The sequence below is a fragment of the Gopherus flavomarginatus genome, chromosome 2 (genome assembly GCF_025201925.1).
Source record: "Gopherus flavomarginatus isolate rGopFla2 chromosome 2, rGopFla2.mat.asm, whole genome shotgun sequence".
In the NCBI taxonomy this organism is placed as follows: Eukaryota; Metazoa; Chordata; order Testudines; family Testudinidae; genus Gopherus; species Gopherus flavomarginatus.
This window is the reverse complement of record NC_066618.1, coordinates 261,338,515-261,365,130: the sequence shown is the minus strand read 5'-3', so window position 1 is coordinate 261,365,130 and position 26,616 is coordinate 261,338,515. Positions and strand designations below refer to the sequence as shown.

The 26,616-nt window shown below is 42.2% G+C and overlaps 1 protein-coding gene across 4 annotated transcripts in view; it reads right to left on the bottom strand.

Annotated features, from left to right (window-relative positions):
• VPS13B (vacuolar protein sorting 13 homolog B) overlaps positions 1–26,616 on the bottom strand; it is a 913,516-nt gene that overhangs the window by 267,301 nt on the left and 619,599 nt on the right. For all 4 annotated transcript variants that reach the window (XM_050940452.1, XM_050940449.1, XM_050940451.1 and 1 more), the window contains exon 31: positions 6,943–7,143. In XM_050940452.1, coding sequence (XP_050796409.1) covers positions 6,943–7,143 — 201 coding nt within the window. The remainder of the gene's footprint in view (positions 1–6,942; positions 7,144–26,616) is intronic.

The window sequence follows — 26,616 nt, the reverse complement described above, 5'->3', positions numbered from 1 at the left end:
TCCTGGATGGTCTGCTGGACCTTATGTGGAACACCTGAGACCTGAAGCCAGGCTCCCTGTCGCATAACCAGCCTGGTTGCCAGTGTGGGGGAGGTTGCGTCCGCCGCATCCAGGGCTGCCAACTTCCCCTCCTCCACTATAGCTGAAAACTCACTTTGTGCTGGCGCCACAGGGGCAGTGTGGGGTGGGAACTGGGGCGACATCATGGCTGGCTTGCCCCAGGGGTCGGGCCATGTTCTGTGGCTCCTTCCACCGGTGCGGGGAGGCCAGCACCGGGAAGCTTAATAAGTCAGGGGCCACCTCGAACGCCTCCAGCATTGCTGGAAAACACACATCCTCGTTGAGGTCCAGGGACCTCGAGTGGTCCGGACTTGACCGCACCCCCACCAGGGCGGGAGCTGATGGAACCATGGGAGGATGCAAATGTGGCACAGCTTGTCCCACTGCACTCATGGACGTCGCCAGCCTTTTAAGGCCCTGATAGGGTGATCGGCCCTCCACCGGCCTCTTTTTCTTTGTGGGCACTGGAGATGGTGATCGGTGCCTCATGGAGGCCCATTTTCTATGGTCCGTTTCTCCCTGGTGCCGGGACTTAGAAGTCTTAGACTGGGCCTCCTGACTTGCTAGCGATTCCGGGATGCTGCGCACCGAGGAAGAGGTGCTGGACGCCGGGTCGGGCAGCTCGGGGTCCGAGTGTGTCTGTAAGGCTGCCTCCATCAGGAACACTTTGAGTCTCTGCTCTCTGTTCCTAAGAGTCCTGGGACGGAATCCCCTGCAGATACTGCACCAGTCTCTCTGGTGGCTCTCTCCAAGGCACCTTAAGCAGGAAGAGTGCAGGTCACTCTTTGGCATAAACTTCCCACAGTCCTTGCAGAATTTAAACGCTGGGGACCTGGGCATGCCCCAGTGGGGCGACGAGTATGTTGGGGGAAAACCCCCCAAGCTATTAACTATCTAACACTAACTCTAAACTATGAGAGAGGGAATAACTATATACACTTAAACGGGACATTATGCTTAGACTCATAGACTTTAGGGTCAGAACGGACCAATATGATCATCTAGTCTGACCTCCTGCACAAAGCAGGCCACAGAATCCTACCCATCCACTTCTGTAACAAACCCCTAACCTATGTCTGAGTTACTGAAGTCTTCAAATTGTGGTTTGAAGACCTCAAAGCTGCAGAGAATCCACCAGCAAGTGACCCATGCCCCATGATGCAGAGGAAGGCAAAAAACTTCCAGGGCCTCTACCAATCTGCCCCGGAGGAAAATTCCTTCCAGACCCCAAATATGGTGATCAGCTAAACCCTGAGCATGTGGGCAAGACTCACCAGCCAGCACTCAGGAAAGAATTCTCTGCAGTAACTCAGATCCCATCCCATCGAACATCCCATCACAGATCACTAGGCATACTTACCTGCTGATAATCAAAGATCAATTCCCAAAATTAAGCTATCCCATCATACCATCCCTTCCATAAACTTATCAAGCTTAGTCTTAAAGCCAGATATGTCTTTTGCCCCCACTATTCCCCTTGGAAGGCTGTTCCAGAACTTCACTCCTCTAATGGTTAGAAACCTTTGTCTAATTTCAAGTCTAATTTTCCTAGTGTCCAGTTTATACCCATTTGTTCTTGTGTCTACATTGGTACTAAGCTTAAATAATTCCTCTCCCTCCCTAATATTAATCCCTCTGATATATTTATAAAGAGCAAGCATATCCCCCCTCAACCTTTTTTTGGTTAGGCTAAAAAAGCCAAGCTGTTTCAGTCTCCTTTTAGAAGACAGGTTTTCCATTCCTCGGATCATCCTAGTAGCCCATCTCTGAACCTGTTCCAGTTTGAATTCATCCTCCTTAAACATGGGAGAACAGAACTGCACACAGTATTCCAGATGAGGTCTCACCAGTGCCTTATATAATGGTACTAACACCTTCTTATCTTTGCTGGAAATACCTCGCCTAATGCATCCTAAAACTGCATTAGCTTTTTTAACGGCCATATCACATTGGCGGCTCATAGTCATCCTGTGATCAACCAGTACTCCAAGGTCCTTCTCCTCCTCTGTTGCTTCCAACTGATGCGTCCCCAATTTATAACTAAAATTCTTATTATTAATCCCTAAATGCATGACCTTGTACTTTTCACTATTAAATTTCATCCTATTACTATTACTCCAGTTTACAAGGTCATCCAGATCTTCCTGTATGATATCCCAGTCCTTCTCTGTGTTAGCAATACCTCCCAGTTTTGTGTCATCTGCAAACTTTACTAGCACATTCCCGCTTTCTGTGCCAAGGTCAGTAATAAAAAGGTTAAATAAGATTGGTCCCAAAACTGATCCTTGAGGAACTCCACTAGTAACCTCCTTCCAGCCTGACAGTTCACCCTTCAGTACGACCCGCTGTAGTCTTCCCTTTAACTAGTTCCTTATCCACCTTTCAATTTTTATATTGATCCCCATCTTTTCCAATATAACTAATAATTCCCCATGTGGAACCATGTCAAATGCCTTACTGAAATCGAGGTAAATTAGATCTACTGCATTTCCTTTGTCTCAATAATCTGTCACCTTCTCAAAGAAGGAGATTAGGTTGGTTTGGCACGATCTACCTTTTGTAAAACCATGTTGTAATTTGTCCCAATTACCACTGACCTCAATGTCCTTAACTACTTTCTCCTTCAAAATTTTTTCCAAGACCTTACATACTACAGATGTCAAACTAACAGGCCTATAGTTACTCAGATCACTTTTTTCCCCTTTCTTAAAGATAGGAACTATGTTAGCAATTCTCCAGTCATACGGTACAACCCCTGAGTTTACCGATTCATTAAAAATTCTTGCTAATGGGCTTGCAATTTCATGCGCTAGCTCCTTTAATATTCTTGGATGAAGGTTATCTGGGCCCTCCAATTTTGTCCCATTAAGCTGTTCAACTTTGGCTTCTACCTCAGATGTGGTAATATCTACCTCCATATCCTCATTCCCATTTGTCATCCTTCCATTATCCCTAAGCTTCTCATTAGCCTTATTAAAGACCGAGGCAAAGTATTTATTTAGATATTGGGCCATGCCTAGGTTATCCTTAACCTCCACTCCATCCTCAGTGTTTAGCGGTCCCACTTCTTCTTTCTTTGTTTTCTTCTTATTTATATAGCTATAGAACCTTTTACTATTGGTTTTAATTCCCTTTGCAAGGTCCAACTCTACATGGCTTTTGGCCTTTCTCACTTTATCCTTACATGTTCTGACCTCACTAAGGTAGCTTTCCTTGCTAATCCTGCCCATCTTCCACTCCTTGTAGGCTTTCTGCTTTTTCTTAATCATCTCTCTGAGATGCTTGCTCATCCAGCTTGGTCTACAACTCCTGCCTATGGTTTTTCCCCCCTTTCTTGGGATGCAGGCTTCTGATAGTTTCTGCAGCTTCAACTTAAAGTAATTCCAGGCCTCCTCCACATTTAGATCCACAAGTTCTTCAGTCCAATCCACTTCCTTAACTAATTGCCTTAAATCTTTAAAGTTAGCCCTTTTGAAGTAAAAAACCCTAGTCCCAGATCTATTTTTGTTTATCCTTCCATCTAGTTTGAACTGAATTAGCTCATGATCACTCGAACCAAGGTTGTCCCCTACAACCATTTCTTCTATGAGGTCCTCACTACTCACTAAAACCAACTCTAAAATGGCATCCCCTCTTGTTGGTTCTTCAACTACTTGGTGAAGAAATCCATCAGCTATCACATCCAGAAAAATCTGAGCCCTATTATTCTTACTAGCATTTGTCCTCCAGTCTATATCTGGGAAGTTAAAGTCTCCCATGATCACACAATTCCCATTAGTGTTTACTTCATTAAAAACATTAAAGAGGTCTCTATTCATATCCAAATCAGATCCTAGCGGTCTGCAGCACACCCCAAGCACTATCTCAGGGGAGGCTCTAGTAGCTTTCTTTCCCAGTGTGATTTTTGCCCAGACAGACTCTGTCTTATCCATTCCATCATTTCTTATTTCTTTACAGTTAACCTCATCATTGATATACAATGCTACTCCACCACCTTTGCCTTTATTTCTGTCTTTCCTAAACAGCACACAGCCTTCAATACCTGTACTCCAGTCATGACTACTATTACATCATGTTTCTGTTACCCCTATAATATCCGGTTTCACTTCCTGCACCAGTAGCTCTAGTTCCTCCATTTTGTTACCTAAGCTCCTCACATTAGTGTACAGACATCTTAATTTTTGCCGTTTGGCTTCACTGACGTTCTTTACCCGGTTAGGCACAGACATTCTATCACCAGCATTACCTGTTAGACTGGCATCTACACTACCCTTCCTCCTTATGTCAATTCTTCTGTCCACGGCTGTATCCCCTCTTACTTTGTTTTCTTCCCTCTCAGCTTGCTTACAGCTTGCTGTAAGAGTGAGCAAAAGTTCCAGCTAGCCATCACTGGTGGTAAGAAGGAACTGAGGGCGTGGAGGGTCGGCAGGCCCCTGAATAGGGCGCCATGGAGGCGCCACTCCAGGGGTCACCAAGGCCGACCCTACAGACACTGCTAAGGGAAAATCTTCCGGCTGGCGTGCATGTGGTGCACACACACCTGCTTGGAATGGACATGAACAATCACCCGAAGAAGAATTAATGTTTCAAAAGACAGGAAACCAACTATGATGCCTTATAAATGAATAACTAGCAGACGTTATCACTGCACCTCCCCTATTCTGTTCCTGCCCCTTCATCATTACTTTCAGTGGACCTTCTTCTTTCTGCTCCCTCTATCTTTTTGCTGTTCCCCAGGGATCTGTCCACGATTATCCCTTACACTCACTCAGAGTGGCCTCATCTACTTCCGTAGTCTTTTATCACTTCACTGCTGATAACACTCAGATATGCCTGCCCATTCCTGACCCCTCTCCATTTGCTATGGCTTGTATATCATCTTTCTGGACATCCTCTTGGCAAAAACTGAACTGCTATCTTTTCTCCAATCCCTCTTCATTGTCTTTGAGAAACCACCCTCTCCACTGGGGAAGAACCTCAGTTCTGGGACCCACAAAGCCATGCATGTGCTGAATATGGATTGAACAAGTTCCAGAGAAATTTGAAAAATGTGGTTTTGCTTGAAAAAATTGTCTTTGAACTTGGACAAACAGGCCTTTTTAAGTACAAACACTTCAAAATGAGCTGTGAGCACTTGCTCCTGGCTACCATACCAACTTCCTTCACTCTGAAGCATAAACCTTTGGCTGTTCTAAAATCATCACTCTGTTTTTCAGATGACTAAATAGGCATTTTAGAAGTAAAACAAAGTTTTCATATGTTTTAAAACTTCAAAATTAATCACAGGCATTCCAGAATGCTATATACAGCTGTGGTGTAATTGGTCCTATGGGGCAGAGTAAAATCCTAAGGTGATTTTCCCACCAGTCTGTCACAGCACTCTCAGATCCATGCAAAACTTGGTAGGAGTGAAGGTAGAGCTTGAATTATGCTGTGCTTTTGTCACTTTGTCTCTCCTCTTCTCCCTATCTAGTATTCTAATGCCTATTAATCTATCTCTGGTATATCTAATCATTTTCATGTATACAGTTATTACAGTGATGTTGTAGCTGTGTTGGTCCCAAGATATTAGAGAGACAGGTGGGTGAGGTAATATCTTTTATTGGACCAACTTCGTTTGGGGAGAGAGACAAGTTTTTGAAAGATATTACCTCACCCTCTTGTCTCTCTAATAATTTTCATGTTGTTTTCAAAAAGATTTAATCCTCATCTCAATTACAGTTTAGAAATAAAAGCATAAAAAGTCTGAGTAGATAGACAGACAAACAAACAAACCCTTTCTCAATAAATATCAACCATTTCATCTCTTCATTTTCTCTGCTGTACCTCTTTTCAATATGTTTTCAGGTATTTCCAAACTTTAGATTCTCAAATATCATATTCACATTCTACCCTCAGTTACATGTATACAACACAATGGAAGTCAATTGAGTTACAAGAGCAACACATGAGGGTAGATGCTGCATGAATCATAGAATAATGAAAGTACGCATTGTAACATGCTCATTCATGAGAAAATAAATTCATCTCGGTATGAATTTCAAAAGCATTGTATATTAGCCATTATAATGCAAATACATGGAATGCAACAAAACTGTGATGACTAATTAATTCATAGTAATTAAGGTATCTCTTTTTAAATTTTAAATACCAAGCAAATGTATTTATGCTGTATCTACTATGTGTAGCTACATTATATCCTTAAATTTAACCCACAGCAAAGTCTCCCATCTCATGCTGGACTCATTACGATCCAGAACAAGATCCTTAAAGTCCACTGGAAGCAATTTTAGCAGGTGAGCCAAATGGAAGTCTCCCAATGGGCAATCCAGGAGTAACTGTGCTAAACCTATTTCAGCTGGAAGTCTCTTTTGCATATCTTAAAGTCTACATTATGGACAAATCAGCAGAAATGCGTTATTCTACAAATGCAGTTGCTTTCCCTTACAGAAGCAAAAAAACCATTTAGGAGCCAATAGAAAAAATTCTACTTTATCTTTTCCTAACTTAGAAATGTCTAACCTGCTTTATTCAAACTTGGTAAAAATACAAAAGGAAACAAAAAACCCCAAACCATTGTTCCTAGCCTAAGAACTTGAATGCCAAGTCTCCTCCTGGAGCTATTTTCTATGGCCATATAATAAGCCATTCAAAAAAAGGAATTTCTAAGGAAAATAGACACACAAAAGACCTATGCAATAATTACAGTGTAACAATAACACAAATAACAGTTTCAAACATACAATTCAAAACTCTATTTCATAGAAAATATTTGCAACGCAAAGTAAAAACAGTGAAAAAATACTTTGATCAGGCATACTCTAGATTTGATCCTCAATGTTTTTTGTCTGAAAGACACAAAGTTTTGAATTATTTCCTTACCTACTGGCCATATTCCATTCAAGCGCTGGGTTTTGAGAATTTCTTTCACTCTCTGTCAGTACACCTTTACTATTGTCCTTCTCTGGTTTCAGCTGACCCCACTGCGCAGTACCAATGTTGACAGACTGCAGATCTATTTGGTATTGTCTGTCTTCAACCTCTGATCCAGGGTCTCGAAGAATTCCCAAATTCAGTGCTCTCCTATAATGATACAAAGATTTTTGCGAGTTAAAGAAAGTTGCCACTCTGTTCAGTGCTATAAATGTGGTCTAAATACTAACAATCATCATCTGGAAAATTCCTATTAACCTCAACGGGTATTTTCCCACAACAAGTTAGGAGGGCTCAATTCTGCCACTCTTATGTTCAGTAGTACCATATCATAGGCTGAGCCATTGAAGTCAATGGGAAGTCACTTTGGATTGGGCCTGTATGAGAAGCCTGACTGAAAACAGTAGAAATAAGGAAAAATTAAATGTGAGTAAGGATGGCAGAATCAAGCTCTCAGTAAGGACTTCAGGATATGACCCTATAGCAAGAAGATATATTAAGTGTATACTTATTTACTTAAACTTTTAGAAGACTATACAGAACTAGAAGCTTATAAAAAAGGGAAGCTGGTATTTTCCAAGGAGTCCAAAGTAGCAAGGTACCCAAATCCTATGGAAAGTCTTAGGTGCTTAACTTCCTTAGGCCCCTTTGAAAATTCCAGCCAGAGTGTTTTGCAAATATACTATCAAAGTCACCCAAAAGTGTTCTGCAACCAGAATGCAGTAGAGTACTATAAGAAACTCCAGTATGAGCTAATCTGTTCAAGTTTAGCACATCCATGAAAGAATAAAAGTAGTAAGGACATTTCAAAATGTATTTTGTTAATTTATTTGGACACATTTAGCTTTAACCATTCACAGCACTAGCTAATAAGTCCCTAAAGGTACAAGTAAAATTTCCATAATATGCCTTCTTGTGTAAAAATGATTTAATCATAGTAATATGAGATTTCATTAAAATGTTTTGTTATTAAAAGTTTGCTGACAAATGAGGAAACAAAGAGCAACATTTTGAGCAAATTATTTAATGTGTGGCTAATGCAAGGTTCTGCGGCGTTGTATTTTTCAGTTTATTATTCAGTACTTTAAATATATGTAAAGAAACCCATGTTCAGCAACACATTCCAGAGTTTTCTGGGCCAGAGGAGGCAGCTGAGACAATTATGAAGGCAATACAGTAATCCTCTGATAATAATTGTACTACCAATTGTCTTCAGACTTCTCCTAAAGATCAGTGGAGAATCTTTAGAGGAATCAGCTGGCCCACTCTATCTTGAAACTATATAGAGTAATGGAAGCTGTTCATTAATAATGTAATAAAAAGGTGTAACTGAATTTAATACTAGTTTTAAAATACACCAGAAAATAAGGTGAATCGGATATTCCTACAATTTTCCCTTAAAAGGCACAATGCCAATTTGTAATCTCTTCCTCATGAATTTACCCATTACATATTTTAAGCTAGAGTTTCCCATTCACATAGTTTCTGATCTTCGCATATAACTGATCAATTAAAAAATACGTAATCATTGGTGTTAAGAAACTAAAGTTTTACACACACACGACAAAACATGTGTGTCTATATGAACGGTCATAGGGCCTATTGTTTTGGACAAATCATTCATGTTTATGCAATGCACTGGCACTGTGCAGTAGTCCTATATTTTTCTTCAAAATTTAAGCAAAAGTATACTGCATACAATCTATGTCGCCAGAGATAAATATGCTGTGATCTTTAAAACTCAGAGTGCTCTTGTTAACCCTCTCTCCTGAGAAGTGTAATCCATAACAACTATGATGTAATTTATTTCTCTTGCAAGGCACAGTTTCATGAATATATGTACAATGATTCATATTACAAATTACCAAGTGACATTGGGTCATATGATAACTTGATTATTTGCTTTGTTTAATCCAAATAAAGACTGGAGCTTATATTTGGGGAAATATTAGCTAAAATAAAAGCAGCAAGAGACACATCCTGTGAAGCCCATGTGTTTAGATTTCTCTAAAATTATAAATACAACATATGGTAATTTAGTTTACTGGCATAGTGAAATCCTTCTTCTCCCCTCCTCTGCAATCCAATTCCAAAAAGCACATTTTTCAATCATTATTTTTACCGCCAGAGACACCAGATAAAAAACATTTGCGCTCTGTATTTCCAACCAGGAGGTTAAAAGAAATGAAAAATGCAAAAAGGAGCAAAAAGAAAGTACAGTACAATATGGTGTTTTAATTATCTTTCATTTATAGACAGATTTAAACAAAAATAAATTATTTCCCACACATTTTTTCTTCTTTTGCTACTGCTGTCTATTTTTAGAGGACTATTAAGCAACACACTTGTGCTTTAGCTAAAGCTCATCTTTATTACTTCACATCTGAAAGATTCTATGCAACTGCAAGTATAAGATCTAAAAATTTAATGAAGATTTGACATGCTTGGGCTAAAGGCCATTTTTATTTCAATTGTCCTTCATTTCAAAACACTCACTAGATAAATTAGATGCATAAGTGAGAAAACAGAGTAGAAAGAACACAAGGCAACATCTGAAGGAAGTTTGATACTAAAAAGGGTTCTTCACAAAAATCATGTCCCCTGAACGCCTCATATAGGATCAGAATATATTTATTTGCTTGCTTTCCAAATTGCTTCCCTAGCTTATTATTATAAAGTGAGAAAACCTTAGGATTAGACCATGCCTGTGCTGCAGAGGGGAAAACAGGAAGGAGGTTGTAGAAAACTTTCTTCCTTTTGCAGTGCAAGCAGGAGGACAGGATCTTTTCCCAACACTTAAGAAAGCAGAAGGAAAAGGAATTCAAGATGTGGTCTGTCGATTAACAGAGAGTTCAGCCCCTCAATCGGAGGCACTTGGTATCATACAACTGCTAAGAGTGCAGTTACTTTTTTTCAGAAAAGGAGTAAACTACACTCAGCATTGCATTTCCCAAGTTTGTGCTGCACAATCATTCCTGGCCAACAGGATTATTGGAGCAATAGATGCATTCTGAAAGTGTCCCTGCAACTCCTCATTGTGCTGGCCAAGGTGAATTTGGACCTTATTTTGTGTTATGACTAGATTTACTTATCTCAATATAAATAAAAATTAACTAACTTCCTGGCATTTATCTCCTGGTACAATGAACAGGCATGACTAATATTCATAGAATCAAACAAGCTAGAGATAGAAAAAAGACCCATTGGACAACCAGTCTGTTCTACCGTCAATACAAAATTGTTCCCATACTACCTTTTTTCTAGCATTTCATTCAATTCAGTCTTAAGCAATGATGTTTGTACCACTTCCCACAGGAGACTATTCCACACCCTAATATATCTCACTATCATGCTGATACTCAAGCTACATTTTCTCTGTCTTAATTGCAACCTATTACTCCTAGCAATACCCCATGTAACAACCTAAATAATTCCTTTCCATCCTTCACATGTGCACCTTTGAAATATTAGTAGATTCTTATGTTTCTGCAACCCTCCCAATTTTCTCACTTCTTAACCATTCCATACAAAAGCAGTTCTTTTAAAACTCACTTCTCACACTGTAAATCAATCCTTCCAGCCTCTACTTTTGTTACTTTTCTCTGAACCCCTCCAGATGATTAATAACTTTCTGTTAAGGTGGGGCCCAGAGGCATATATAATATCCCAGATGTGTTCAGACCAGAACTACAATATAAAACACTGCATGCTCACCCTATTTCATGGCATGGTGCCTCTGTGTATGCAGCCCTAATTTTGTTTGTTTTTTTGCTGTCATATCACACTGTAAACTAACTTTCTGTCCACTATCATCATCTTGAGAGGTATCTCAGTATTTCAGCTTTCTAGGCACTTCCTTCTCAATGACTATGTATGCTTGGGGTTATTTTTCCCCAGGGTTGCTAGCTTATATTGCTTTGCATGATGGGTTATTTAAGGGCTCTTTTCAAAGCATATATGCACAGTACTCCATTCTTGTAGCTGAGAAAGCCTAACCTGCCTATGCAAAGAATGAGTCCAAATTGCTTTTGCAAACCACTTATGAAAGTAAGTCATGCAAATGACGTGAGTTGAGATACCCAACCTTTGCTACAACTAAAACAGTACAACCACATGAGGTGTACTTTCAAGGACTTTTATAAAAGAATCAGAAGAACTAACACATTAATGGCTGGTTACATTTTGCTAATCACTGATTACCAATATGAAAGTGAACTGCGTCGGTTTATACTAAGAGGAAAAAAATAGCTTCTAATTTTTCCAACTAAATGTATACATACACATTTATAAATAAAAACTCATGGGTTTCTCTGTCAATTACTTACATGAATAACACCCTGATTTTATTCAGTATACTTCCTGAATGGACCAGATAAGTTAAAATGTATTACAATTGACTTTGTCTTGAATATACATGGTTCCAAATTCTATGAACTTTGCACTCTTTTTTCATTTTGCTGCTTTTGAAACCCTTCTAGCAACTGAAATCAGGAAAAAGAGTAAGCCAAGATTCATATGACTTCCGTACCCCTAGCATAAAACCTGCTTCACCAGCTGAAATGCAATGTAGGAGTTATAATTGTCATTGTTTTGCCCTTTCGAAAATAACTCCACCATCCCATTTGAACTGTTCAGCTGGTGGTGTAGGATAAACTAAAGCCTACGATAGTTGGTCACTAATACAGTAAAATCGTAAGAAACCAAAGAAGACCTTAAGCATGTAACAGGAAACATAGATTTAATGTTTTTCTTTTTAAATTGATTTAGTCTAGGTCAAGCCTTTTGTATGTTTATACAAGAAACAGCTCATGTTGAACCAGTTACTACTTGCTGCCGAATAGGCATAATTCTGAGACCCATGGTAAAGAAGTTACTTACGGCTCAGCTGAGATCTACAAAATGCTAAATAAACCAGAGAAAATGGCATTTTAAAATTCATATAAACTATGTTGTGATTTTCAAATATTTTACAATAATCAAAGTCAGTCAATGTTTAAATGGATATATCCACATATTTCTTCTCTTTCCCAAATCTATTTGGTTCAAACCACGAACACTGAAGACAGTGTTTTGAAGGTGACAGCGTCTCCCTATTCTAAATCCAAAAGAAAGAGCCTCCCAGTACAGGTAGGTCAAACTGTTCCCTTTGCTTCTATGGGTGGTGGATGTGAACTCCTTTTAGATCTGGGCACAGAAATGGGGAGTGCTACTACCCCTACAGTGTTTCATTCCTCACCTTAACCCACATAGCCCATCCCAGACGCAGTGTGGAAACCCTGATCTATGAGTGGGGAATGGCTGAATCAGGGTAGGGGGCAGCCATGGAGTGGGTGTCTGCAGTACTGTACTCCATGAACTCCCCATTTTCTCTCTTTCAGCTCCATGATTCCATGGCTTACTGGGCCAGAGATCCTACTATGTGTTATGAAATCTCTCCTGGAAGGAGATTCTGATGGCTCCCACGAAACAGTTGGGGAGGGTAGACTGGCATGTGGCAAATGCAAGGCATCATTCATCGGGATAGTACTGGTCTTGGAGAATACACAGGTTCTATGAACAAAACACCATGCCAGAAAACTCCTTACTCAATGGACCATATCAAGGAAACTAAGAAAAAAAGCTAATTATTATTGTTATTATTTATTTGTATTACTGTAGTGCTTCAGTCCCCACTGTGCTAAGCACTGTACAAACACAGAACAAAACCAGTCCCTGTCCCAAAGAGCTTACCATCTAAGTGTAAAACGAGACACACCAGCTCAGAGCCGCCCAGAGGATTCAGGGGATCTGGGGCAAAGCAATTTCAGGGGCCCCTTCCATAAAAAAATTGCAATACTACAAAATACTATATTCTCATGGGGGCCCCTGCGGGGCCCAGTGCAAATTGCCCCACTGGCTCCCCACCCCCCAGGGGCAGCCCTGGGAAAAATAAACCTGCATCACGGCACAAACCCAGTTTTGAGAGAACTTCTTTACAAGGTATCACTGGTTCCCAGCACCAGCTAGTGCTAAAAGGCACTAAAGCTCATTAAAAGGATTGGACAAATATTTTCCATCAAAACTTCTTCTGGACTGAAAATTAGGGGTTTTTAAAAAGCAGAAAAAAATCACAATGTCTGCTTTCCTTCAAAATTTGTTGTGGTTTTTTTAATTGAAAAGCTGAAATTAGTCTGCTAAAACCTGAATATGGTTTGGAGTTTCAGAAGCGTGTGGCCAAATATCTGCTGCTTGCTGTGTTTGATTGTTTAAAGAAACAATAAAAAAATTCTATTTAAAAAGATCCAAAACTTTTGAACCACCTCAGCTTGTGACCAAATGCCTGAGCCCATTCAGTCAGAGATTTTTCCAGGTTTCTGATACTCTGCTGGCTTCCTTGATTTATATCTGTCTCCATAACTTTGGGTTTATTTACGTTAGAATATAAGAACAGCCATACCGGGTCAAACCAAAGGTCCATCCAGCCCAGTATCCTGTCTGCTGACAGTGGCCAATGCCAAGTGCCCCGGAGGGAGTAAACCTAAAAGGTAATGATCAAGTGATCTCTCTCCTGCCACCCATCTCCACCCTCTGACAAACAGAGGCTAGGGACACCATTCCTTACCCATCCTGGCTAATTGTCATTAATGGACTTAACCACCATGCATTTATCTGTTTCCAGAGACTGGCTCCGCGGGGTCCCTCACAAACTGGAGACGGTTACTGTGGGTTTGTCTTTAGTATAGCTTATGTACATACTCCACGAACTGAGCATTTAAGCTTGTTCCAGAATCTAGGATGAACCTATGTTGTGAAAACTGAAATGCTCAAAATAGCACATGCATGTGAATGGACACAGGGTGCTAAAATTAAATTAACCCAGGAGTTCTCAAGCTGGGAGTCGGGACCCCTCAGGGGGTCACGAGGTTATTACTGGGGGGTCACAAGCTGTCAGCCTCCACCTCAAACTCCACTTTGCCTTCAGCATTTATAATAGTGTTAAATATATCTAAAAAAGTATTTTTAATTTATAAGGAGGGGGTGTCGCACTCAGAGGTTTGCTATGTGAAAGGAGTCACCAGTATAAAAGTTTGAGAACCACTGAATTAACCCCTCTAGAACCTTAGGGAATGCAGGGAAGGGGGTCTCCCTTGGTAGGGTTGGGAAGGATATTGCTCTTCTCATGTGATCCCTTCCCCAGTGGCTGATATTAAATGAAGCTACCCTCCCCTGACATGAATCTCCCTATGGCACTGAAATAAAATATAGACTATAATTTGGCATTTGAGAAGTGAAAGGGATGGTAGCCCTAATGGAAAAGCTAACAGCTTGGCTCTTCTGCAAGCCTCAAACTGCTGAATGAGCTTTAGGGTAGGGAAGGCTGTGCCTCCCAAACAGCCTGGCCCTGCCCCCTATCCGGCTACCACCCACGTCCTGCCCAACTTCCCGCCCCCCTCAGAATCCCCAATCCATCCTACTCCTTGTTCCCTCACTGTCCCCCAGAGACTCCCCTCAACCACCACCCCGTTCCCTGTCCCATGACTGCCCCAAACCCTATTACCCCCCGCTGAGTCCTGACAGACTCCCAGAATGCCCACAATCCAACCCCCCCGTTCCCTGTCCCCTGACCGCCCCCCCAACCTCTGCCCCCTCCCTGTCCCCGGGACTTCCTGCCCCTTAGCCAACCCCCGTTCCCTTACCCCTGGCTCCCCCCCTCACCCGGAGCCTCAGTGCATCTAGGAGCTTTGCTCGTCAGCTGCAGCATGGCTCTGGCAGCGCTTGAGCTCCACCCCGTTCAGAGCCGCGTGGTCAGGGGGCGGGGCCTGCGGCCCTCCCCGCTCAGAGCCACGTGGTCAGGGGGCGGGGCTGGGAGCTCCAGGCTGAGCTCAGCTTCCTCCGCTCAGCGTGGAGCTTGCAGCCCCGCCCCCTGATCACATGGCTCTGAGCGGGGCGGTGCTCGGGGCCCCACTGGAGCCACACTGCACCACTGTCCTGCGAAGCTCCTGGATGCGCTGAGGCTCCAGGAGAGGGGCGGAGACGGGGTCGGGTCGGAGCTGGAGCCTCATCCATTCTCGTGGGAGCCCCTGTGGATCCCGGGGCCTGGTGCAAATTGCCCCACTTGCTCCCCACTCTGGGCAGCCCTGCACCAGCTGGATACAAACGGGAGTACAATGAAATAATGAGACAATATTGGTCAGCATGACAGACAATACTCTCACTGCACCAGCTGCCTAACTATTGCCAATTTTTCATAGCAAAGAAGGTTTCTTTGAGGAGGGATCTGAAGGAGGATAATGATGTGGATGTTCACGGAGAGCGCCTCCCAAGCATACAGGACAGCAGGGGAGAAAATATGAAGGTGCTTGTTGGAAAAATGTAACAAGTGCATGGAGATTGGTAACTAAGCTGACATCTCAAAAGTGAATGAGAAATAAAAGGTTGGGTGGGAACAGGCTGTGAAGGGCCTTGAAAATGAACACCAGTAGCTCATATTTTGATACAATAGAGAAGGGGGAGCCAGTGGAGGGACATGGTCAAAGCGACAGGCTAAGAAAATGATAATTGCAACAGCATTCTGAATAAATATGAGAGGGACTAGATTGTGTTTGTCAAAGCCAGACAGAAGGATGTTGCAGTATTTGAGAGGCCAGATGGTAAGAGCCTGGACAAGACTTTTAGCTATGTGGATGGACAGGAAAGGCTTAGCAATGTTATGTAGAAGAACTGGCAAGAGTTAGACATAGTCTGGATGTCATGACCAGGAGAGAGGTCCGACTTGAAAATGACACCTAAATTATGGGCTTGAGTGACAGGCAGGATGGTGTTATGGTCCACAGTGACTGGGAAGATAGGCAGTGGGGGAAGGGCTTGGAGGGTAGTTTAAGATTGTTTTTATGCTATACGCTTTTTGGGGGCAAGGACAATCTACTACCTTGTGTTTTCTCAGTGGGGTCCCGTTCTTAGTTGGTCCTTAGGCAGTACCAAAATAAATATTAATAAAATAATAAATAGTAATAATAATAATCTGTTTTAGCCATGTTGTGCTTGATCTAATGGCTAGACATCTATGAGGAGGTATCAGAGAGAAAGGCTGAGATTTTAGTTTGGACAGGAGACAGGTCTGAAGTAGAGACACAGATCTGTGAATCATCCATAGAGAAGATAGTTGCATTTGCATTTGTGGGTGAGATTACCCAGAGATAAAGTGTCAAGGGAGAAGAGAAGGGGACCAAAGACAGAACTCTGTGGAAACCCCCCTACAAACATACGAAGCGACAAGGGGGATAAGGAGGAACTTCCAAAAGACATTCTGAAGGAGAGATTAGATAGATAAGAGGACAACCAGGAGAACACAGGCTCACAGAAGCCAAGGGAAGACAAGATTTCAAGAAGAGTTGGTGCTGAAGGTGGCTGACAGGTCAAAAAAGGATGAGGATGGAGTCCTGCTTCTGTGCTTTCACTAAGAAGAGACTTCTGTGAGAGAAATGGAATGCAGGGGGCAGAAGCTGCACTGGAGTGGGTCTAAGGTGTAACTGAAGGAGAGGAACTCAAGACAGTGTTTGTAGACAGCACATTCAATGAACTTACAAATGAAAGGGAGATGAACCAGTAGCTGGAGACACAAGTGGATCAAAGGAGGGATTTTTAAAAATGGGAGAGGCTAAAGTGTGCTCCTATTGTGTGGGGGAAAGAAACAGAGGACAGTGAGAGGTAAAGGAGAAGAGTAAGGGAGGAGATGAGAGTGGCTGTGAGGGAGATCAGGAAATGGGATGGGATGGGGGGAAGGGAATCACTGACAAAAAAGAGTGGCTAGATATGGAGAGCAGGTGAGAAACTTCTGTGTCTGTGATGATGAGGAGAGTTGTAGGAGAAGGAAAAGTGAGCCAAGTGGAAGGAGAAAGTCACATCACATTTTTTTAATTTTCTCTTTGAAAAAGTAAGAAAGATTCTGTATGAAGGGAGAAGTGGAAGCAGGAGAAAGGAAGGGTTTGAGAAGTGAGGAAAAGGTGGAATAAACACAGTTGGGATTGTGAGTGTGGCACTCAATTAAGTTGGAGAAGTACAGTTGTTTAGCTAGGAAGATGGCAGAAATTAGCCTGGTCACAAGAGATGCTCTATGGTATAAGAGCAGTGAAGAGGCAGCAGATGCTGGGGAAGAGCCAGGGCTGGGGGTTGGCAGGGCAGAGACTGAAATGGGAGAGAGAGGCAAAAGAGTCCAGAGTGGAGAACAGTTAATCATGGAGAGAGAGAGAGAGAGAGAGAGAGAGAGAGAGTAATGCTTGGTAAAAACCAAGCCAACTGACTGTTCCCTTTGGTGAGTGGTAGAGTTGAACTAGGGCTGCAAGTTGAATGAAAAGGTGAGAATGAGGAAATGTGCAGCTAAGGGGCTAGATGGGTCAACAACATGGAAGCTGGTCACCAAGGGTGAGATTGTGCAGAGAAGAGGTAGAGCCAAGTGTCAAAACAAGAGAGGAAGGCTGAGAGGGATGATTGGGGTGGATGGTAGATGACATAAACATGGAGGGAGAGAGGAGAGAAGAGTCAGATGCAGTGGTGTTCAAAAGAGGAGAAATGGTAATTTTGGCAGTGTCAGCAGTTGGAAGCAGCAGAAATGGGAGAGGAGGACCCCAACATCCCCACCACAGTCTGATCCAGGGTGGGGTGTGTGAGGGTATGTCTACACTTACTCTGCCCTCACTTTGAATCACAATAGGTTCCACACTATTAACAGGGAGTAAAAGGGTGCAGAAGGGGCAAATCAGAGGGGAAGGATGGGCTGAATTTTTGCAGGGAGGCAAACTGTATGCACAGGGGACAAACAGGTGGAGGTATAGAAAGGAGAGAGGCAGCTATGTAAAATCAGGGATGGTATTAAGCAAGGGATATAGGTGCTGCCAGAAAGTGGCAGACAGGGGAAATCCTAGGATAGGGAGGGGCAGAGAGGATAACTGTTACCCCAAATGGGGTGAGCAATCTGCAGCGCTTGCAAAATTAGGATGTAGGTGGCTTTTTCTGCCCCTCCCCCAAGATGGCACAACTCAGCATCCACTTCTCAGAGCTAGAAGAGAGGGGTAAGGAGTGGGGTAAGGGAGACAGGGGAGGACACAGTAAGGGGATTCCCTCGAGGGCAGAAGTTCCCAGAATACCTAGAGTAACAATTACAACAGCTGATTTTCAAATATCAGTAATGTCTCTTTTTTCATTTTATTATTATACTTAGTTATTGCATGAGCATGGCAAAAATCAATTTTGTTTGTGAGTACTGCTTATGCAGAGTACCACAAAATAACAAATGCAGTAGTTTTAGTTTCATCCATCATCCTGAGTTTAATTATTATATTTAAGAATTCTGAACAAAATAATTGTTAGCAATACCTCACAACTTAATTGATTATGGATGCCATCATTGCTAGAAGTGGAAGAAAGATTCAAGCATTTCAAGTGAATGTTCAACAACTAAGACAATTCTGCACAATAATACATGTATTTAAAACTCCCTGGACACATATCTACACGATACCCTATATTGTAATAGGCCTTGTCAATACTATGCATTTTTTGAAGTCCTTAAATACAAAATGTACATAATCCATACTTTAAACAGTCCTGAAATCCTCACTGTAATCTCTCTAAAAAGTGATTGCCATCCATTGTCTGCTCTCACACAGTTCTGTGAGGGATTTGTCTCTTTTCATTATAATGAAATGTAAGATTGCTCAAGGACAAAAATGTATGCGTGCTCCACAACCTGCTTTCCTCTCCTCTACTTCAGAGTTCTTGTCCATGACTTTGCAGTAGAGAAGGAACTGAGGGAGGTTGACCTTGTACCCTGACTAGCCTTGTGGCAGGGTATGAGGAGAAACAGCACATGAGCAGGCAGAACAGACATTGCTACTGTAGTTCTCCAATTAGCTCTGCAGAGATGCAAGCACACCTTCAGTGGCTCACCCATAGGGGGACACATCTAGAAGAACCTTCTCTTCTATAGATGAGGCCGTCATACCTTTCCCACTGTCTCTGGCTGACGACTTTTGCCTCTTCTGAAATCTAGCAAACAGAGTGGCAGACACTTTCCAAATACCGCTACAAGTCAAAGACACCCTCCATTGTCTTCTTGACATACTCCATTCAGCCTCATCCTCAAAGATTGCTCTACCTATTAACAAGGCCATTCTGGATCCGGCAAGAACCATTTGGCAGAAACCAACATTGGTAGCACCTACCTGCAAGTGGGTGGGCAAACTATATTATGTCACAACAAGGGAGAGGGAATTCCTTTTCTCCCACCCTCCACCCAACTCCATTGTGGTGGATGCCATTAATACCCGCAGCCATCAACGCCAGATGAGGTCTATTCTTTATGATAGGGACTGGAAGCATTTGGGCCTTTTCGGAAGGATGCATTCTCTTCAGCCACGTTTCAGTTTCAAATTGGCAATTACTAAACCCTAACAGCAAAATATGGCTAAGTAAATTATTCTAAACTGAACAATTTTATTAAGCAGCTGCCTGAATCATATTATGACCAATTTAACATCATTATCCAAGAGGGTCAGTTAGCAGCAAAGACAATGCTACAGTCTGTCCTTGATGAAGCCAACTCAGCGGCCAGGTCTATCTCCGCGGCAGTAGTGATGTGTCGAGCATCATGGCTCCATATGTTGGGTTTCCCGAAGGAGATACAGTTGACCATTGAAGACCTTCCCTTTGAAGGCACTAAGCTCTTCACGGAAAAGACTGAGGCCTCTCTTCACATCCTGATGGATTCTCTAGCCACTCTCTATTTGCTGAGCATCTGCACGCCAGGACAAAACACGAAATTTTGTCTGCAGCCCCCGCACAAACCGTGTACCTCCCAATACCCAGCTCAATGTTACCACAAGCCACAGAGGAAGAAAAATAAGTTATCAAGGCGTAAATCATCTGGCCCGCAATCTTTCTTGTCTCAGCTGTCTACGTCCAAGCACCAATGTTGATATGTTCGTCAAGGCGAGGTTAGACCAACTCCCCCAACCACCATTATTAACACATTTGGCCACCGGTTGTCAGTGTTCTGCAGCACCTGGGAACACACAACATTAGACTGATGGGTCCTAGAGATTGTTCACAATGGATACTTTATCCATTTTACCTCCCTGCCCCCACAAAAACACCTTTTCCCATCCCTCTTCAGGGACCCTTCTCACAAGAGTTTACTTTGACAAGAAGTAGATCGTGTCCTGCAGTTAGGAGCCATAGAATCAATACCTCAACATCGATGAGGCAAAGGGTTCTACTCCAGCTATTTCCTAATACCCAAGAGGAAGGTAGATTGAAGACTCATGCTAGACCTCCAAGCTCTCAACAAGTTTGTCAAAGCTCAAAAATTCAAGATGGTCACTCTAGCAATGATCATTCCCACATTGGAACAGGGAGACTGGTTTTCGGCCCTTGACCTGCAGGACACCTTCTTTCATATTTCAATCCTCCCAACTCACAGATGATTTCTGAGATTCACTCTAGGACAAGACCACTACCACTACAGGAAATTACTCTTTGGGCTATGATCATCCCCGAGAGCATTTTCTAAGGTTCTCTCAGTAGTAACTGCACATTTATGCTCCCAAAGGGACATGATTTACCCTTATCTGGATGTCATACTCATCACTTCTACTTGGCTGAGACAGATCTGGTACCCTTACCTATCACAGCTCATGACTTGCCTGCTGATCCCTCCCCCAGCCATTCTGTACCTCCTCTCACCGAACAGAGGACATACCCTATATCCCAACATGGGGATTCTCTGCTGCAAGGCATGGCTCCTTCTTGGTCCCAACATTAGAAAGCTCCTGCTCAAAGGAGGTACAAGAGGTATTGTTACACAATAGAAAGTCCTTTCCTGCAAAAATTGTCCAGGTTTCAGATGTGCTGTACAGTACTTTCCTGCAAAAATTGTCCAGGTTTCAGATGTGCTGTACTTCCCGACAAAATATCCCCGACATCCATGACTCTTCCATATATCTTAAACTATGAACTGACCCTAAAAAGCTCAGGACTATCTATCTCTAAGCAATCTGAGTTCACCTAGCAGCTGAAACCAACCAGTAGAGGGATACTCAGTACTATCACATCTGACCACTAAAAAGTTCCTCAAGGGTACAGAAAACCTCTTCACACAACCTCAACTTCCTACTCCCACATGGGACCCAAACCCGGTATTGAAAGGACTGACTAGGCCTCCCTTTGAACCCATGGCTACCTGTTCCCTTATATACCTTTAAAAGAAAACGGCCTTCCTGATAGTAGTTACCTCGGCTAGGAGAACAGGGGAAATAGCAGCTCCTGGTGGTACATACCCCCTACATGGTATTCTTTCAGAACAAAATTATGCTCAGGCTCCACCCAAAATCCTCTTAAGATGACCTCTCCATTTCACATGAACCAGTTGATTCACCTTCCAGCCTTCCACCCCAACCCGTACGAAGATAACAGGAAGTCTATATTACACACATTAGATATCATCAGAGCTCTAGCCTTCTACCTGGATAGGACAATGGCTTTCAGGAAGTGTCCTTGACTTTTCCTTGCCGTTGCGGAGAGATCCAAGGGCTCAGCTATATCGGCCCAGAGCTTCTCTACATAGGTCTCGAACTGCATTAGACAATGTTCTCAATATGACCCCTCTAAACACTGCAAAGAATCCTGTGACACCTTACAGACTAACAGACGTTTTGGAGCATGAGCTTTCGTGGGTGAATACCCACTTCCTCAGATGCATGTAGTGGAAATTTCCAGGGGCAGGTATATATATGCTAGCAAGCAAGCTAGAGATAACGAGGTAAGTTCAATCATTATTCACATGCACTCCATGAGGTCGAGCTCCTCCTCCATCACCTTCTTCAAGAAAGTCCCTATTTCAGAAATCTATACAGTGGCAACATGGGCATTAGTTCACACCTTCACACAACACTATATGATCACTGGGGATTCCGCCTCTGATGCTACCTTCAGCTTAGCACTACTGTCATCTGTAACTGACCTGACTCTGAAGTCCCAACCTGCCAATAAGGAGACTGCTCTGGAGTTAGCAACAGAGGAGCACCCACAGGGATGCTACTCGAAGAAGAAGTTACTCATTTTCTGCAGTAACAATGGTTCTTTAGTGGAGTTTGTAGCCTGCTTAGTACAAAGAAAAGAGGTAACTGGTTTTATTTAATTCTAGATTACACCATAGGAAAAGACAATGGAATAAATTATTCCCAATTTACAATGATGTATATTTTGAAAAACCCCTGGGGCAGTCCCTCTTTTACATTCAAGATGCATTTATTTCCCATGATACTAGACTTTGATATTGCCATTCAAATTCAAGGCTCTGCTAGCAATTTCTTTCCCAAAACTTTAGTTCAACTACCCAGAAATAACTAGATTGGTCATTGAATTTAATTTCTACAGTATAATGATATATTTTATCTGTAACTTGTTAAAGCGGATGCTGATTTTCTGTAACAAAGGTGTCCTGGAAAATTAGTCTTTTGTATTCAGTATCAAAATCCTAACCCAAGAAAAATGTTCTGGGTGAATGGATTTTTCTTGTTCTTTTCGTAAGCCACAATCCTCTGCTGCACAGTTTGCCATATGTGAAAAGTTCCATATCTACTTTCACAAAGTAACCACAAGTTTGCTTTTCTTTAATTTCTTCACTTGTTTCTATTGCCGGTTCAACACACGCTATTTCTTGGGACTGGATGTCATAATATGTATTACTTTAACCTGTTCACTCATCTAGCAAATACAAATATTATTTACCACTCAGTGCATTTCTTCTTCAAAGAGCTTTACAAACTAATCATTTACCTCACATAGTACTATGAGAATAAAATATTATAAACAAGGTACAGTAAAACATATTTATTTGCTCAGTGCTTCTCACTGTGTTAATAAGAGCGTTTTAACTCATTTTTTATTTTAGCTTGTTTTTCACCTTTAAATTAATTCATTTATTTTAACTATGACAACTACATTTCCTCTTATCTGATATTGTTCATGGTCCATACACCACATTTAGCAAAATTATTTCTCTGGAAATAGCAGGAGATGTCCTGTATCTCCTGGTGTTTCACAGGAAACTGCTGTCACAGCAGATACCCATTCTAGCAGAACCAACATCAGTGAAACAACAAGTTGAGACACCTGGCTTCAATTTCAGTTTTGACTTGCAGGACCCATGTAAAAGAAAACCTCATTCTCAAAAGGTGATCAGTGTCAGCTCAGTGAACACACAAAAATATGAAAATATTCTTAATCTACCATTTCTAAACTTTTCCATAAAGTATAGTAGATACACTAGAATACTACAATTGATATAGAAGTTATTAACTGAATCCACAATGAATAATTTATGTAGTCATCCAGGGTCACATTTATAACTGTATAATCATTTGTGGTGTTTATAACTTCTTGAATAGACCTATAAACCAACCGTGAGATGGATTACTTTTGCAATTAGTATGTTGAAAATAAATGGCAAACAGTGACTGAAACATACACCAATGAGTTGTAAATAAAATTCATTCCTGGTTATTCTTTATTGTTTCAAATGACTGATGTAGTTAAAAACATTAAAAAAAATCTATACTCTAAACATTTTCCATTAACATTTTATTGTCTTTTAAACTAATGCTGCAAAGGGCCATGCTAGTTCCTGTGAACCCCATGGCCTTTGCCTCTTTCTAGTCACATGTAGTGTTGCCATGAAAATCAAGTGATTCTGTGGGGAGGTTTCCAAGAAAAGGGAGAGGATCAGATGATATAAAGGTTGTAAAGACCTCTACACAACTCAAGTGGACGGACACTGGAGACACCATAGCCTTTGATACTTTTGGATCAAAGGACGTATTGACTATGGGATTAGGGTGTATTAGGACATCATGAAAATGCTGATGATCATTGCCAGTCTGTGAAGTCACTAAACCATTTCCTGTTTTGAATATGATTTTTAGCAGGGCGGGGGGGCGGGGTGTCTATTAGGTGTTACTAAGACCTGGTTGGATGGTAATTCAGTTTTATTCTGTGCAATCTGGTCCCAGTATTTTTAGCAAATTAGTATCGAAGCCTGGATTGTTAAGCATTCGGGAGAGATCATCTATTTAAAATCCACCTTTGAACAGGGAGTTTGGTTCTTGGTTAACACCAGGTACTTTGAGCAACAAACCCTCTTGCACTGGCAGAACCTACCTTTAGCATATTCCAGATACACCAACTATGTTGCGTACAGTTTTGACGGTGAACAAGTAGTTATTCACCTTATGCAGTAACTATGGATATGGTCTTCAGGATCACTTCTTCCTCAGCACCACCCTCCTGTTCCTCCACAATTTCTTCCTGAAGTTCCAAAGCTCTGGACGCTGTGGCTGAAGAGTTCTTGGGTGGGGCTAGAAGCTGAAGAGGCATGTAGGCTATATGCAGTCCAAGGGTTCCAGTATGGCCACTGGCGCGGTGCCCGTGAGTGGCTATATCACGATGGTCGTAGTGGGGCCATCTGAGGGTATGCTTGAGGGCCCTGTTGATATTGGACACCGTAAGTAGTCTGGGAGGAGTATTCTGATGCAACCTTCTTGGGTTTACTATCCAAGCCCTCACTAGAGAGCAGGAGAGTGTGACAGGGCAGCAGAGAAGATTCCCATGCAGGGCAAACATTTGGTGCAGAGGTCCCAGCACTGAGAAGAGACTCCAGTACAACAGATACACAGAGGTCCCCAAAGTGTCTGAATACTGGCAGTACTGACTAACTCGCTGCCGTTGGCAGTACTGGGAGGGACTCAGAAGTTCTCCCTACCAGTTGCTCTGGTGCTGGATGAGGCATAGATGACAGTACCGATGTAGAATTGTGTACCTGAAATGCCTTCTTAGTGGAGTGCTTATTCTTGTCCTTGTCCTCTGGTACCGTTGACTTAGTGCCCGTGCCCATTGGGTCTATATGCTTGTTGATGGTACATATAGCTTTGGATTTCCATGAGCCAGGGGTACTGGACTGCGAAGGTGTCGGTGCAAAAGGTACCAAGGATACCAAACATGCCAGAGAGCACTTGTGGGTATCTTGGTGCTCACTGTGGGGACTTCCCACTCCTTTTATTCAACAATTTGTAAGAGAGATGAGCAGCTTGTTTCTTCGACCCACAACCTTTAGATGTTGAGGCTTGCGGGGAAGACTCATGTCTGTCAGGTGACTCGTGATGCGGGTCTGGAGAGGGTTGGAGAGCCGCCTCCATGAAGATTATCTTCTGTCTGACCTCTCTATCCTTGAGACCAGGACCTGAGTTACTGGTAGAGACCACACTTTTGTTGAATGTAGCCTTCCCCGAGGCAGCAAATGCACTGGGAATGTTTGTCTGCGACAGGGATCACTTCTTTGCAAAAGAAGCACTTCTTGAAGGCCAGTGGACTGGGCATACCCCACTGGAGGAAAGGTCCCCAACAAGGAAAAAGGCTGGGGGAAATTAAGTCTTTAAAAAAAAAATTGAGGAGAAAAAAGAAAACAGGAAAAAACAACAACTATAACTACAATAGGTACTAAGAGGTTAACTAACTATAGAAATGCAAAATTGAAAGCAATCATAATAACGGACTGCGACTAGCTCTGTCTCTAGCCAGAGGCGGTTAAGAAGAGACTGAGGGGGGTTAGCCTGCACATGATTAGCCTCATGGCAGGGCATGAGGAGAGAGAGCGTGTGTATGGACACTGCTACTGAAGGGACGCAAGCACATCTACAGTGGAGAACCCTTAGGGACATTACTCAAAGAAGAAAGTTTTTGTGCAGTCCATCTTACCCAAGAAAAAAATGGTTACCCACTTTTTAGTAATTGTTGTTCTTCGAGATGTGTTGTTCATGTCCATTCCAAGCAGGTGTGTGCATGTCGCGTGCATGCCAGCCGGAAGATTTTCCCCTAGCAGCGTCCGTAGGGTTGGCCTCGGCGCCCCCTGGAGTGGCGCCACTATGGCACCCTATATAGGGGCCCGCCAACCCTCCATCCCCTCAGTTCCTTCTTGCCGGCACTCTGACAGAGGGGCAGGAGAGTGGGTATTGGAATTGACATGAACAACACATCTCGAAGAACAACAGTTACTAAAAGGTGGGTAACCGTTTTTTCTTCTTTGAGTGGGTGTTCATGTCCATTCCAAGCAGGTGACTCACAAGTCTGACATATACTATGTCAAAAAGGATAGGGAGTTGGAAGAATTCTAATATGCAATAGTATGTTGTATTAGTATAATAATACTCTATTATATGCTCCACAACTACAGAATAACATTAGCATTGCCATATCTGCTAATGTAATATTTTAAAATCTTGAATTTGAATCAAAAAGCTTCACAGATACAGGTCAGGTATTTGGGAGTGCATGTGGCTAACCAGTCATGTGCCCATGTTTGATTTGCAAAAAAACAATGCATACTATTGTGATAGGCCCTACAGAAATAGCTAAGATAGCTAGATGAACAGTATATATAATACTTTGCAATATATATAACTTGGAATAGTTTTATTTTCATATTACAAATGTGTGTGTTTTAGGAAAATGCCAAGCTAGGTCTTAAAATTTAAGGTCCTAAATGCCTCTAGGACTATTAAAATGTTTAAATATTAGACAGACACTGTCAACTAA